Below are 16,797 nucleotides of genomic sequence, written 5' to 3' on the forward strand. Positions count from 1 at the left end.
TCCGAAAATTATTTTTTAAACGTAATATTTGTACAAATTAATAAAAAATATATATTATTTTAAAAAATTTAGCCAGCGCGGCCGCTATTGGCATTTTTCGCATCGACAGGCTCCTACCTTGGCATCCCAGCAATGTTCCTCGTTCTGATCATGGCACTTGTACGGCAATGAGAAGAATGTCGTGGTGTCGCAGATATTTTCAGATGTATTTGTGAATGTTTTTCTAGTCTTGGAAAAGTTCATGGGGATGCCAACCATCCCAACCTTGACTCGAGTCAATTTCCGTTTCTCGTGCCTTCTTGACTTCTGAAAGAAATCAATTTATTTTTGTTTTACCTTCTTGACAAAGAGCTCACCACCAGGCACCAACACCAAGTGAGGTGAGGCGAGAGAGTTCAGCCGCTAGGGGAGAGAGGCTGCTGAGGTGACACGTATACCCAGCCGCTGCCTCACTTCACTTCCGCTCCCTCTTCCCCACCCAAAACTCGTGACCTTGCTGCGCGAGCCACCTCCACTTCACAAATGAGACCGCTGGCCCAGATGGCTTCCTCCGTGTTGGCCTCCCCAGCGCCCCTCCCTCCGCCGCTAAGCAGCCGTCAGCCTCGCGCGCGCCCAGCAGTCGCAACCGCCGCCACTCTGGTGCGGCACCGTGTCGGCGCCGCCCCCTCTGGCCCAGCTCCACCCAGGTACGTATTAATTGTTACCCAACCACTCGCACCCGCTCTTCTTGAGACATGTACCATAGGACCCCTGGTGTGCCATATAAACGTAGGGGCCTGGCTTATATACCTGGCCATACCTCGGGCCGGACCTAGCCAAGCCCGGCGCAAAAAACTCAGGCCCGGGCCCGGCCCGGCCCGGCCCAGCCATCGGGCCTGTTTTCTGGACCCAAGCCCGGCCCGAACATATAAAATCCTGTCGGGCTTCGGGCCAGCCCGGCCCGACCTTCAGAAAAGTGCAAAAATGACAGGCCCGGGCCCGGCCCGGCCCAGCCATCGGGCTCAAAATCTAGGCCCGAGCCCGGCTCGGGAGTAGCGTCGGGCCGGGCCGGGTCGGGATTTTTCGAGTCGGGTCGGGCCGGGCTTCCCATGGCCAGGTATAATGGCTTATAGATACATATCAAAAATCTATTGGTAGTTTACATGTACTTTGTACACACTCCAACACAATAAAACACATACAAGACATAAGGTTTTGTCTCTTCAGAGAGCACGAACCTGGGCGAATTTTGTGTCCCTGGTATCATCGTCCCATGAAGCCTAATTTAGCATTCCTACCAGGAGGTATGCCAGATTTAGCTCCGACACAGACATGTATGGAGCACGCATCTGTCCAGCCGTGCTAGCTGTCTAATTGCCCGCGATCCATAAAGTAGTTGGATCCTGCATGAGGCCACAACAAGTTTTAGGTTTTAGTTGCAGAAACATACTCGGTCATAGGTTCTGAAACTTATAAATTTTTCGGACGTTCTCACCAAGTTCCGAAGTTGAAACTAAAAAATTATGATTTTGTTGGTCACAGGTTCTGAAACTTATAATTTTATCGATCGCTTGTACAAATTTTCAGAAAATGGAAGTTAACAAAATTTTAAAAACTCATCAAAATGTCAAAATGGATCTAATTTGAAAGCCCTAGTCACCAGAAACATGAATATGCAAACGAAACTTAATTTAAATTTTTGGTTCAAAAGATATGAAAGATTGTAAATAGAAAGTCAAATGAAAAAGAGGGTTGCGTGCCCTCACCCATGCGTGCTACAAATCCTCTCCCCTCGCCTACCTAAGCTCAAACCCTTGCAACGCATGCCACCTTCACATCAACAACGACTAGACCTCCGCTCTGCTGACTTCCCTAGCATGCGGCACCGCCACCAGCCCACCACCACTAGCCACCCTTGCGCATGCCCAGTAACCACCGCATCCTCTTCTATGTAGACTTTGGGCGGTCACGATCTACCAGGTGGTGGCCGGCCCCTAGCCATGTCGCCCAATCACTCTCGCCAACTCGTTGCCATTCAAACAATGCATGTGCACCACTAGCCACCCTTGCGCATGCCCAGTAGCCACCGCATCCTCTTCTATGTAGACTCTGGGCGGTCACGATCTATCAGGTGGTGGCCGGCCCCTAGCCGTGTCGCCCAATCACTCTCGCCAACTCGTTGCCATTCAAACAATACATGTGCATGCCATGAAAAGTTGGTTGTTTAGGCCTCAAGAAAAATCTTTTTTTCACATGTACTTCATTACTACTTTTACTGCAAGAATAATTTATCTTCTTAAGACATGTTCTACTGGTGAATCGGTTTAAAACTTAGACATGTTTTCATGCCCTTAACTCTTGATAATTGCATCTTATATTTAAATCGGCTACGTATGTTTTTGTTCATCTATGCATATATTTTTCCGAAAAGGAGGTTGAACCCTGACCTCTGCACTATGCACACTTTATGAACAGAATATATTTTCTCAAGATAGTTTAGATAAAAAGTATCCCGGCAACCTACAAGCTTACATGTATATATTATAACTGATGTGTGAAATAGATCAATTTCATATCACTGACCTACACAAATAAGTTATGTCCGACTCCGTCTACTGCTTATGGTATGGTACATGGCGTACATTATTCCTTCACCCACTTTCCCACCCATATTAACATCCACTCGCCTATATAAACTCCCCACTTGTTTGATCATGAATTTTTATATTCTACACTTCACGCTTACACCTTAGCATGAACACAATAGGTTTTCTTACACATCTCAAAAATTAGATGATTAGTTATAAGAGAGTGTCAATGTTATATATTCATTTAATGCTTAAAATAGCGGTTCCCGGTCAAGAACATGGCGAAGAGCTCTGACAATGGAAGGCATCGGGATAAATGATATGTTAGAGGGCGAAAAAATGAGCAAACGAAATGACAACTCGTTCAGAATTCCATGCCCATATAGTATGATATTACGATATGTTAGGATCGTCGATAGACTCATGCCTTGGCTTTCTGACATTGCTCCTAGTTGCGTCGATGACACATGTACAACAGCAGACAAACGATCATCATGCCATGGATATTTTCGGTCATATTTGTGGCCTTTTTTCAGGACTCGAGAAATTGATAGGTCTGCCGACCGTGACTGTAATACATCCATTTGTGTTTCTGATGCCTTGTTAACTGGCTTCTTCTAAAAAATTATAATAATCCATTGCTTATTCTCGTTATTAAACAGCATTATTTTTAAATAAAAATCAGTTTCCATTTCTCGTGGGAGAATACGGAAGCCAACGGAGCAGCGGAGGCGAGAGAGCTCAGCCGCAAGGGAGGAGAGGCAGCTGAGGCGCCACGTGTACCCAGCCGCTACCTCTTCCTCTTCCCCACCCAAACTCGTGATACTGCTGTGTGCGCCACCGGCAACAAGACCCCCGGCCTAGATGGCTTCCTCCATGTTGGCCTCCCCGGCACCTCGCCCTCCCGCACGCGGCAACCGCCACCCTCGCACGTGCCCAGTAGCTGCCGCCGCCGCTGCAGTGCCGTGTCGTGCTGTCTCGGCGCCGCGGCGTGCTGCCGGGTGGTGGCCGCCCCCGCCGGCCCCTCGCTAGCTGGATACGTGTTCGACGCCATTTTGGCGGATTTTTGTTATGAAATATAAAAAAAATGGTGTCAATGTATGTGCAAGCATGAATATGACCAAGAATAATATGTTGATATTCATCAAAGAGAGTCTTCAAGACCACGGAGCAGTGATTATTTATGTCCACGCATACTTGACCTAATCAACCTGATTACCTAGCATCCAGTTTGTACATAGGCATGCAAAAGAGTTATGCACGGGCACATCTCACGTACAAGTTATGATTAAGATGGAGATCCTATGCGTGCATGTGGCTAGCAACGAGCTAGTTGGCTCTGGACTAGCCATGCAGTCCGATCAGGCCAGGCCACTACGTGCCAGCCGCGACCGTGTGCAGCTCTAGCTGCTGCACCGCACGCACAAGAGATAAGTTTCATCAAAAGAGATAACGAGCTTATCATCTCCATAAGAATAGGACCTGCCGAACAACTCTTCCGCGGCGCCCGTGCAGCTCGTTCATATCCATTTCCGTAGGATCCTCGCCTATAAAAGGCTGTGCAGAGCACACTGGGGAGGAGCGAAGTTGAAGGGGAGACGCGCCCACGGCGGCAGCGTCGACGTGGCGAAACCGATTGAAGAGACGCGCCCGTGGCGGCGGCGTTGGGGAGAACCCGGAGGCAAAAGCGATCAGATCGTACATGATCCCATGAGATCTCAAAGGTAGACGCTTCAGCGAGCCAAGGTGCGAGGTCGTGGCAGCACGCCGCCGAACTTCGACATGATGATATTGCCATCTTCTTTGACTTACTTCCTGGCGAGGATGCCGACTGTATCGGCACGCTACCATCCTTCTCACCAACCGTCTGCACTAAGTGGAGGTCATCACCGTAACTGCGACGTCCCGAGCTCTACATCGACAAGCTCGTCATCTTCAAGCGAGGCCGCATGCTAGGCGGCGACACTCAAGTCTACTCCAACTTCTACATCAACTCTTCATCCGACGAGGCGAAGCCACTTCACCGACATGTCTTCTTCCGATGAAGCTACCCATATCTTGCTGGGCACCGACGAGGCGAAGGCAAGTCACCATGTCTGACACCAACGAGGCGGACACAACCAGGCCGGGCACCGACGAGGCGAAGGCCACCCATCTGTCTGAGCTGACGAAGCCAGACATCTTCATCATTGGACATCGACAAGCCGGAGGGATATTGCAAGCATTGTCGGAGCGAGGGATGTACCGCTCCACCCTTCTAATCATCATCTCCATCATCTACACCGACCACTTGGAGAAGACGAGACTTGAAGACGACGACCATTGCAGCAGCTTAATCGGAGGTGGTCCGCGACTTCGACTCGCGGACGTAATTAATCGGGAGCCTTCCGAGGCCCTGTGAACCAGAACTTCACAATTGCCCAAGTCATATCGGCCGCGCTAGCAGGCCATGGAGCGCTTATGTAAAGAGATCATGTAATTTGTTTCTCCTATTAGAGATTAATAATGTACAAGTTTGCCTATGTTTTTTTGTGTGTATTTAGTACACTGGCACGCTCGCATATTTATTTCTTCTGACGCATAGAGAGATAATAACACGACAATCACGGTTGTTTTTATTATTTTTCATGTCAAACAGTACGTACAAATTATTACCTGACCACTCGCACCGGCCCTTCACCGTTCAAACCGTGTAGGAGCGCGTCAAGCAAGCACTTGAACTGTCGACGTCGTCTTTACGTTTTGTTCAGGGTGGCAGAGAGACCGGAGGCGGACGTGGTGGTGATCGGGAGCGGGCTCGGGGGGATCTGCTGCGCGGGCCTCTTCCTCCTGGCGAGGTACAACCAGGACGGGGTGGTGCTGTAGAGCCACGACACCCCCCACCTCTCCTCCGCGCGGCACCGCCACCACCACTTGCCACCCTCGTGCATGCCCAGTAGCTATTGTAGCCTCTCCGATATAGCGCCAACTCCACTCTTTACCGTTCAAACAGTATGCGTGCATCCCAGGAAATGCTGATTATTCGGGCCTCTAGAAAAAGTCTTTTCTTACATTTGGTTTATTACTACAATAATAATGTATCTTCTTTAGACATGCATAAGTTACTCCGTCCTTCTCAAAATAAGTGGCCCAACACTTTGTTCTAAAGTTAGTATAAAGTTAAGACATTTATCTTGAAGCAGAGAAAGTAATTGATGTGTGAAATGAATAAATTTCGTATTCTCGACCTACACAATAAATAGTACTCCTGGACTCCTTTGTGCTGCTTACGATACGGTACATGGTGTACATTACTTCTTCAACCACTTTCCCATACATAGCATCATTCACTCGCCTATAAATCGTTCGCTTAAGGCTTAACAGCTTGTGAATTTCATAGTCTACACCCCAGCCGCACATCTTAGCATGAATTTTAACAAGTTTGCTTGTACATAAAAATAGACGAGTAGTTACAAGAGCATGCCAGTGCTATAGTAATCTAATGCTTAATAGTGGTTCCTGGTCAAGAGCATTGTGAAAAGGTTTGAGAATGAAAGGCATTGGGATAAATGATACATGTGAGGATGAGAGAGTGGACTGAAGAAATTTCGACTCAGACAGTAATGTCTTTCAGTCCGATATGATTTTATGATAGATTAGGAGCATCGACAGGCTCATGCCTTGGCTTCCCGGCTATGCTCCTTGCGCCTGTCATGGCGGCTGTACGTCAACAAACAGATGCTCTTGTTTCAGAGGATATTCTCGGTCATATTTCTGGCCTTTTTCTAGGTTTCTAGAAGTTCATAGGTCCACCGACCACGACTTTGGTCCTTCTCTGTGTCTTGTGTCTTCTTGTTCAGTAGATTCTTGTAAAAATACAACAGATCATTTCTATTTGTTTTGCCTTCTCGTTAAACCACTTTATTTTTACAAATAAAATCATTTTCATTTCTCAGGGTAGATTACGTAGTAAGTTAAAGACTTTAAGCAAGCCGACTACTCTAGTAGTAGCATAAGAAAGTGATGTGGGGCGAGATAGCTCAACTACGAGGGCAGAAAGGCTAGCGAGGCGACACTTGTCCCCAGCCGCTGCCTCAATCAGGTGCTTCACTTGTGCTCCCTCTTCCCACCCAAACTCGTGACCTTGCTCTGTGCACCACCTCCGCTCCAGCGGCGACGAGACCGTCGGCCCAGATGTCTTCCTCTACATTTTCCTCTCCTCCGCCGCGCGTCAACTGCCACCCTCGCACGTGCCCAGCAGCAGCAGCCATCGCCGCTCCAGTGTCGTGCCGTGTCGACGTCTGACGAAGGCATGTACCTAGGGTAGGGTAATGGGCCTGACCTAAACGCCCTCCCTAAGGTCACTACCCTAAGATCAACGGCATTCAAGGCACATCAATTTTCACCGACTGGAATCACCTCGGAGTACAACCCACTCGACCAATAATTCCACTCGGATAACCCAATACCATTCGACCAGTATATCGTCACTCGACCGAACAAGAAACCACTCGGAGTACAGAAGATCTAAAGTCACTCAGGATGGCAACGGTCAGGCGTTCACTCCTAGTGTTAATGATCATTTATATGTCCTTATTACTGACATTACTAGTAACGCCTCACCTTAATCTACATTGAACCATGTGTAACGTGGGACGACTGGGGTCTTGGCGCATTCTATATAAGCCACCCCACTCCTCTGGCACAAGGGTTCGCGTCCCTGGTAACTTCACGCATAATCCAGTCAACCGCCTCAGGGCATTGAGACGTAGGGTTGTTACTTCTTCCAAGAAGGGCCTGAGCTCGTAAATCTTGCGTGCACAACCTCATCGTAGCTAGGATCTTGCCTCCTCCTATGTATCCCCCTTTCTACTGTCAGACTTAGAACCACGACAGTTGGCGCCCACCATGGGGCAGGTGTCTTAGCGACTTTCGGTGAGGTTGCGATTTTTCTGATTCCCATCATCATGGTTTCTGGCAGACGTTTGGCTGAGGACCGCGAGATCCGTCTCGGCGCGCTTGTTTTCATCGCCGACGACTCTGCTTGGCTTCAAGAAGCTCCCCTCGACGTCGAGGCGCTCCCCGTCCACGGAGCGACCCACTTTCGGGCATGCGCCTGCGGCGTCCTTCTGCGGCAGCCGTTGATCCAGTATCGGTCGGCTCCCGCAATGTCTTCGCTCTTCGCAGCTCGACACCGCAAGCGATCCGGTCGATCGCGGCTTCAGCGGTGGATCAAGCATGCGTTGGCTCGCCGGTCGGCCACCCCTCAAGTCGCGGCAATTGAGCCCGACAAATATCTCTACGGGTTGTTCGACCTGTTGACTGGCTCCATTGAGACCCTGTCTGAATGTGACAGCAGCGACCCTGCAGCAGAAGTCCTGATGGTCGACACGCCGCGCAGCATGCCTGGTTTCCGCCACAGCGACGGCGGCGGTGATCCGTCGCATGTTCACGAAGAATATCGTCCTCAAGCCCTCACTTTGCAGCAGCGAGAGGAGCTGCATCGTCGCAATACGGAGGCACTCCACACTCCCATTGTTGGGGAAATCTCTGAGGCTCGGGCCTTGGAGACTGCACGCCTGGCCACGTTGGATGAGCGCGCACGACTGGAGAATCTCCAACGTTCACTCGACGATCGCGCTCGACGACTGGTTCCTGAATCCAGTCGACGACAGCGCCAATTGTCCCCCCCCCCCCGAACATCAGGTATACCGTACCCCAATTCAGAATCTTACTGCTGCAGCCCGCATAGCAGAGTCAATCATGTCATCCCAGTCAGAGGCTGGAAGAGGTTTGATACAGATTCGAGCGCTGCTCCGTGTAGCGGGGGAGCAGAACACAGCAGTTTCTCGGTCATGCAACAAGATCCATAGCAGATATGTGGTTGCGGACACTGTCCAGTCGGCCCATAGCCCAAGATCGCCTCCGCGGCGTGAGGGCCGGGGACACCGTCAAGAGTAGTACACGGGTTGGAACCATGAGCAATATGATTATCGGTTTGGCCATGAGGACCGCCATCGAGTGTCCACGCCCCCTCCGAGGGGCGGATCGTATGCACCTCGGCGACCCGATGACAGACGTACGTATGGTGACGGGCGAAGACATCCAGTCAACCCTAGAGAACCTGGATTTGACGCAAGGTCAATTTTGGTACAAGGTTTGGTCGACCGGAATAGAGCGCACAGAGAAGGACAAGACAGAAGTCGACCAACGAGCAGTCGAGTGCATGTATCAGGACCTGAGTGTTTCAGCAGCGCCATCAGAGCCGCAGAAATCTCTCCAAACTTCAGGTTGGCGACTAGGGTAAGTAAGTTTACCGTTGAATCCAAATTATTTTCATTTCTCAGGGTAGATTACGCAATAAGTTGAAGGCTTGAAGCAAGCCAACTACTCCAGTAGTAGCAGAAGAAGGTGAGGTGAGGCGAGAGAGTTCAGCCGCGAGGGAAGAGAGGCTAGAAAGGCAACACGTGTCCCCAGCTGTTGCCTCGGTCAGATGCTCCACTCGTGCTCCCTCTTCTCTATCTCTACTATACTTATAAAAGAGCAAACATTATCTTCTATAAACGCACCCCGTAAAACAAACACAGACCCATTACCGCCACATGATTAGGCCACTAAACTTAATCTAATGGCTAGCCTTAATCTAACTCATTTTTTGTGTGCATTTAGCAATTTACATTGACTGACCGTACTCCACTACAGATGAAACTGCACGCCCGGTCAATAAGGAAAATATAATCACCGGCACATTCTATTAGGAAACAGATCACGGGTGCGTCCTAATATATAGGAAACTAATCAGAGGTGCATCCATCCTATTAGGAAACTAAATCACGGGCATATTATAGTTGTCGCTGCCATCGTCTTCTGCCTATAGCCAAGGCGCTCTTGCGTCCGAGTGCGAGGACTACATCCACGTCCAGAGTGTGCTCTCCGGCAGCCATCGGCATTCGTGTCGGCTTCAGCTCCGTCTGCATCAACCCACGCCGACAACTGGGCCGGTCTCAGACTTGGCGCAGGAGGTGCCGTCGTCCGACTGGGCCATCGAGGATCTATTGCAGTTCTCCCTACGTGCACCGTTGAGGGCATCAAAGGTTTATCACAAATCAATCAGGTGAACATTCAATTTAATTTGTGGGTATTCTCGGCTTTGCACGACTAATACTGTACTTTTGGCACTTGGTGGTGGGTCAGATTTTTTTATCTGCAATTTTATCTACCAACCAATCCTCCTCTCATGCGTACTAGAAACATTTTTTCGGAGAGGAAGAAATTGCTATTCCGGCGTTTAATTAATCATTTGATAATTCCAAATACATGTGATCTGAAGCATGAAAATCATTCCCATATATAGACTAAGGAGGAAATGAGACTGATTGTAAGAGTGTATTTGTTTAGACCTACATAGTTACAATGAGGTTCATATTTAGACCAAGATGGATTTACAATCTGACTACATGCATAAGTTTGTCTGCCCTCATAAAGTGTATGTTCACTGGGTGCACGTGCATTACAGATTAAATAAGAATCTTGGGGCTTCAAGCAATCTAGAACTCTAGGTTTGGGATTATCTTAGGTTGCCAATGGTTGTACTGCAAATGCATAATTTGATATGACACGTACATAAGATCTGTGTAGCAGTCTTGGCTTACAACTTAGGATTAGAGGGATACTGAAGAATTGAAGATGCAGGTCTCTGTTTCCCAAGATTATTTCTACCACCAGATGCATTAAACTGGACCGTATTAAGAGGTAACACCATCACCTTGATTAGAATTGCCTTATTTTGGTCTGATTTTAATCTGGAGGTATACTTAGTTTTTCTTTTGTATTATGTAAGATAATAACCACGCATGCAGGAGTGGTTGAATAATCTGCGGTACTTTTCTTATTTCAGGTTTCGTCATGTTTTTGTAATTTAGAAGCTGACATGCCTGAAAGCTTGATAAGGTAAGCTTGACAAATACACTATAATACTTTTCCTTTCGTCTTTATTTTTCTTCATATCTCATTTCAGTTTCTGTAACTACAGACTGTCTTATAGCATTGTTAGTCTGGTTGCCGACGCGTAAACATATACGAAACCGGATATCATGATGATTATTGGATATCATTTAGCCCTTCTACATTTCAGTTAGTTCTTGTAAAGCATCTTCTATTCTGCACATATAGAAGTCATTGTACTCACATATCATTTTGTATTTCCTATTACCCATTATATAGGTAGCTATATAATTTTGGCAGTACACATAACCAAAAAAGTATACTATATAATTTTGATCTGAATTAGTACTGAAATATATTTTGCTATGTAGATATTTGGTAATTTTGGCAGTACACATAACTGAAAAAGTATATATATTATCTTCCATTTGATTTTTTTGCAATATTTATGTTTATTTTCTACTATGTGAATCTCATCTGGTTGGTGTTTGAGACGTGCGTTGCACGTGTAAATTTACTCCCTCCGTTTCTTTTTACTCCGCATATAAGATTTGGTCAAATTCAAACTACATAAAGTTTGATCAAATTTATATAAAAAATATGAACATCTACAATACTAAAACTATATAATATGAAAATACGTTTCATAGTGCATATGATAATATTGATTTCATATTGTGAATGTTTATATTTTTTAATATAAAGTTAGTCAAACTCTACAAAGCTTGACTTTGACCAAATTTTATATGCGGACTAAAAAAAACGGAGGGAGTACTAATCCCCACCCAAACATGTAACCTTGCCCTCCACGCCACCTCCGCTCGTGTGCCTAGCAGCAGCAGCAGCATCCATCGCCGCTCCAGTGCTGCACCATGTCAACGTCGCCACTCGGCAGCTGACGGGTGGTGGATGCCCCCATATGAGGCACTCGGGTACGTATTAATCTTTACGTACCGACCACTCGCACCAGCATCGTAAGCAGTGATGTGCCCCCATATGTGTAGTCGAAGAAGTAACGTACATGGTGCACTACTCGGGTACGTATTACTGTGATGTGTACATATTATTATAACCTACACAATAGGTAGTGTCCGACTGATCTGTGACCACATGATACATGGCGTACATTATATCTTCACCCACTTTCCCACCCATATTAACATCCAATCGCCTATATAAATCCTCCACTTGTTTGATCGTGAATTTCATATTCTACACTCCACGCTTACATCTGAGCATGAATACAATAGGTTTCCTTACACATCACAAAAGTTAGATGATTGGTTACAAAAGTGTGTCAATGTTCTATATCCATTAGTGCTTAAAATAGCGGTTCCCGGTCAAGAACTTGGCGAAGAGCTGTGAGAATGAAAGGGATCGGTATAAATGATATGTTGGAGGGCAAAAATGTTGGCCAAAGAAATGACAACTCGTCCAGAAGTTCCCGCGCATCATGAATGATAGTATAATGATATGTTAGGAACATCGACGGACTCATGCCTTGGCTTCCCGATAGTGCTCCTAGTTGCAATCGTCGTGCGGTGGATATTTCTGCTCGTACTGTTGTGGCCTTTTTCTAGGCTTCAAGAACTTTATAAGTCTGTCGGTCGTGACTTCTTTTGATTAAGATAGGCCATGGAGATGTATTTAATGTAATCTTCTTTTGCCGTGCATTTATCGAGATCTAATTAATTATGGATATATAATCATCTTATCTATGAATGTTATTGAGTCTTCTCTAAACTCTTCTATGCACGATTAAGATAGCTTTGTATTTCTCCCCGATCTATTGATTTTGTTTGGTCAACTAGATTGATTTTTCTTGCCATGGAAGATGTGCATTGTAATGGGTTCAATCTTGCGGTGCTCATTCCCAGTAACAGAAGGGGACATGATACGTATTTGTATTGTTGTCATTAAAGATAAAAAGGTGGGGTTTCTTCATATTGATTGGATATATCCCTCTACATCTTGTCATCTTGCTTAAGGCGTTACTCCGTTCTTGTTAACATAATACACTAGATGCATGCTGGATAGCGGTCGATGTGTGGAGTAATAGTAGTAGATGCAGACAGAAGTTGGTCTACTTGTCACAGACGTGATGTCTATATTCATGGTCATTGCCTTAGATATCGTCATAACTTTGCGCTTTTCTATCAATTGCTCAACAGTAATTTGTTTACCAACCGTATGCGTTCTTTTAAGAAAGAAGCCTCTAGTGAAAACTATGGCCCCCAAGTCTATCTTTTATCATATTATTTTCAAATCTACAAAACCAAAAACTTAAAAATACATTACTGTAATTTATTTACCTTTTATTTATTTTGTACTTTTATTTATCTTCTATACCTATATCTATCAGATCTCATCCTTGCATGTTACCGTGTAGGAGCAACCATTGGTGACTTGTGTGTTTCGTCTACTGGATTGATACCTTGGTTCTCAAGTGAGGAATATACTTATCTCTACTTTGTTGTATCACCTTTTTCTTTTTAAAAGGAAAACCAACGCAAGTTCAAGAAGTAGCACCCGCTACTGGAGATGGTGACCGGGCGTCTGTGGCGTGGTTTATGTGTGCGGCGACTCTGTTGTGGTGGACACACTGCCGACAAGCCCGCATTGGCCGCGGCCATGGCAGTAGCGCCCATAGTGGGCGGCTGGTTGTGGTTGTTGCTGAACCCTAGTAGTAAAAGGCCCTGTTGCGTGGCCTTGGTGACAAGGTCCTGATTACCCGCCATGGCGGCCTCCTATTGGGTGGTGGCAGTGAGGGCGGCCGCGTTGGCGGTGTCCTCCCTATTGACCTGCACCTGCTTCCTCCGGCCAACCCTCGTGGTCGAGTGCACGGTCCGTTGCGCCGGCGTCTACTCTTTCTTGGGCTTGGTTGCCTTTTTGCGGATGGCGCGAGCCTTGTCGACGGTGGTGACGGGGGCGGCGGGGCTTGGCGTCTCGGCCATGGTGACTGACGGGGGTGGGTGAGCGAGCTGGAGGGTTTTGGGAGGGGGGGGATTGAGTGGACGTGCCACTGTGTGGCGGGACAGGGTGAGGACAAGGACGGGAGCTGTGGGCGTCCGTGCCGTGTCTACACCCACGCAAATCCGGCCAAATTTGAGCCTGAATTGAGTTGTCCGTTTGCGTCAGTGTGTTGGACCATAATTTGTGTCCGTCTCAACCCAAACTTACACACATGGACAGAAAGCGCAGGCGCACTGGAGTTGCTCTTACCCGACTCATTTGTGCTGCTTACGATACTGTACATGGTGTACGTTACTTCTTCGACTACTTTCCCATCCATAGCAACATCCACTCGTCTATAAATCGTTCGCTTGTTAGCTCGTGAATTCCATGGTCTACACCCCAGCCTCATATCTAAGTATGAATATAACAAGTTTGCTTGTACATAAAGGAAAACGATAGTTACAAGAGCCTGCCAGTGCTTTCCTTTATAGTAATCTAACTAGCTATGCCCGTGCAGCGGCACGCCGCGGCCTGTTGATTCATTGCTGTGAAATTGGTTCGATGTCGCTAATGAAATTTGTGATGTTGTGTGAGGTGTTGATGAGTTGACATACCTTTTTTTTCAACCGGCTGTGATTCAATATAGAAGATATCTGTGTAAAATTGTACAGTCATAATAAGGCAAGTAATGATGCGCTGTTAGTAAATTGCCTTGATATTTTCAATTGTAAATACCTCTTCCCACATAGCATTTGTGTGATATACTCCTCTATTATAGTTTACACTGAAAAGAAACAAAGAAGTTGAACAAATGTTCAATAGAAACTACTGTCAAATCTAAAGTTAATTCATTGAGAAAAGTATGAGGAGATGTTATATACATGCTACTTATTTCGATGACAGGAGCATGATGAGATGTTACATGCTAACTGATTTCTCTGTTCGCTTGTTTGGAGCAGCGTGGCTGATTTTATCCCTAAAACTCCCAACTCTCCATAACAGAACAAAACTGTAAGTTTCAGATCATATCATTAAATATCTTTAAGAATTCAATGACAATGAAAATGCTATTTCATTTTACAGCAAAAGAAAGGAACAAGTAGCTAGATGCATGAACACTATAAATGGACAAACTGAACTAAAGACTACTTTGTGATCCTTCCAAATTCATTCACAACTCAAACCATGAAATAAAGTAATTCAAGGTTCTTACAGAAGATAGTGGAAGCACGACAAGGGAAGGGATTTTGATCGTTGTAAACTGACCAATGATAACACGGAAAAAAGAAGATCATAAGATATTTGCACAAAATAATTAGAAGAAATCACTTAAGTTACATGAGTTCTGATGTGAATCCATATCAAATTTTCACTCAACTGTCCGTCATACAAAAATGGCCACCCTTATTTAACATGGCACCACAAAGGTACTCTATGTATAAATGGAATGAGTTATATATTTCGCATGTACACGATTACAGGATCTACCATCAGTGTATCGAGATTCTACCGCATTATACTAAAGAACGATTTTACTGAACAATAGCACTTGCAGCAAAAGATCAAGGTGTACTTTGGTTGAATATGAAAGCGTGGAATTACATTATAGTACCAAAGTACGATTTTACTAAACAACAACACTTTCAGCAAAAGACCAGGCTGTACTTTGGTTGGATATTAAAGTGTGGAATTAAGTTTATGTACTATTTTTTGTTCAACTCTTACGGTTTCCCCGTAGTTAATCAGAAATGTACTATACCATCTAATTAAATGCTTACTTGACACTAAGAAAACTAAAAAGCGTCCCATTCTATTCAAAATGCCCTGCTTTCGATCAGAAACGCATTAGACCCAGCTTTCAAGCAACTTGACTCAATATCTGAATCTTTACTTAACACTGAAAATTAAAGACCATCTCACTATTCAAAATGCCTAGTTTTTAGAGTAACCTCTTAGCAGCCATGATCTTGCAACACTTATTAGTTTTTATTCAAAAAATATTGGAAAACAGATAAACATAACTTTGACGAATGATACATTTATTCGATAGTGAGGCCAGCACAGAAAGAGTTCCACAAGCTTTAGCTTTAGCTCCAAATGATTCAACTGATGCTCCTGCAAGCTTCTGAATTCACAAAGATTGTGCCGCCCAAAAGTGAGGGAGAGAGAGATTGCTCGTACAAAAAGTAAGCATCAGGGAAGAACACAAGTACTCCCTCCGTTCCAAAATAGATGACTCAACTTTGTACTAACTTTAGTACAAAGTTGAGTCATCTATTTTGGAACAGAGGGAGTATATAGCAACACAATGTCCGGACTGAGCTGATTATTTTTGCCTGCAGCCGTTCAGACATTACGCTGAACACTTGGCCTACGTAGCAGCAGTCGTCGCGCGGGGTGGTCATCTGCGCCCAGAACGATGCTTAGCCCATGGCGAGCTCCTCCACGTTTGAGAGCTTGAGCTCCACCTGCAGGGGAAGCAGTAAGCCACAAGAAGAAGTGTCTACGATTCGCGGGGCGGGAGTCGCGGGTCTGACCATGGTCGCTGCTGCGCCCGTTGTCTGGCATGTGGACATCCATCGACTGCAGCGGAGGCAGTGAAGATAGTAGGAGGAAGGGGGCTAGGGGCACGTACATGAGACACCGGTGGAGGATGCAGGGCGCCGGTGGCCGCACTATCGCGTCCCGTGCCGAGCCGCCATTCTCCACATCAAAAGAGGGACTGGAGAGGTTGGAAACATCCCCGCTGCCAGTACTGCCCGCTGCTACATGTTGCATCCACACCGCACGTCGCCACTCATGGTCACCGCGCGCACGCGCAACCCGCCATCGTGCTGTGAGCTTGGCCTAGCTAACCGCGCACAACCGCGATCACACGAGAACTGTGAGACACCTACACCGCCACCGCGCGCTGCGTGAACCACTGCATGGCCTTGTGCTCGCTGCTGCAGTGCCAACACCGGGTGGAGCAGGAGGACGACGACCAACGACAGCTCCACGCAGCCGAGGAGGCCGACGCCGCGGCCCATTACAGCAGCAGGAAGAACGAACCATGGAGCTAGTATAAACAAGAAGAAAGAAACGAACCACAGAAAGTAGGCGAGGTACAGGAAGAAAGAACACATATTTATAGTGTACAGAGGGATGGAGAGTATGAAACAAAAGCAAACACAAAGTGTAGAAGAGAGGCAGGTGTAGAATGACCCATATAAACGGCGCCGCTTACAAAAAGCAAAACACAGACGCATCCAGAGTAGACCATGCAAGCGGTGCCAATCTCTGAACATCTCTGAGAACTGAGTAAGCGGCAAGCTGGACTGTTCTGGCTGTCCCAATCACTTTTAAATTACCC

At 46.4% G+C, this 16,797-nt stretch overlaps 1 protein-coding gene across 1 annotated transcript; it reads left to right on the forward strand.

The window, feature by feature from the left end:
* The first annotated feature begins 477 nt into the window (after positions 1-477).
* LOC119287463 lies at positions 478-5,089 on the forward strand. The gene is made up of 2 exons (XM_037567015.1): positions 478-686; positions 3,253-5,089. The coding sequence occupies exons 1-2, from the start codon at positions 523-525 to the stop codon at positions 3,647-3,649; spliced, it is 561 nt and encodes a 186-aa protein (XP_037422912.1). The 5' UTR covers positions 478-522; the 3' UTR covers positions 3,650-5,089.
* Positions 5,090-16,797: the final 11,708 nt, after the last annotated feature.

Source organism: Triticum dicoccoides, chromosome 4A (assembly GCF_002162155.2).
Source record: "Triticum dicoccoides isolate Atlit2015 ecotype Zavitan chromosome 4A, WEW_v2.0, whole genome shotgun sequence".
Lineage (NCBI taxonomy): Eukaryota > Viridiplantae > Streptophyta > Magnoliopsida > Poales > Poaceae > Triticum > Triticum dicoccoides.

What these genes read in the sequence shown, in the direction of transcription:
- LOC119287463 (XM_037567015.1), top strand. Translation starts at nt 523, where the DNA reads ATGAGACCGCTGGCCCAGATGGCTTCCTCCGTGTTGGCCTCCCCAGCG. An exon ending in TCTGGCCCAGCTCCACCCAG is followed by an intron (nt 687 to 3,252) that starts GTACGTATTAAT and finishes AATAAAAATCAG; the next exon opens with TTTCCATTTCTCGTGGGAGA.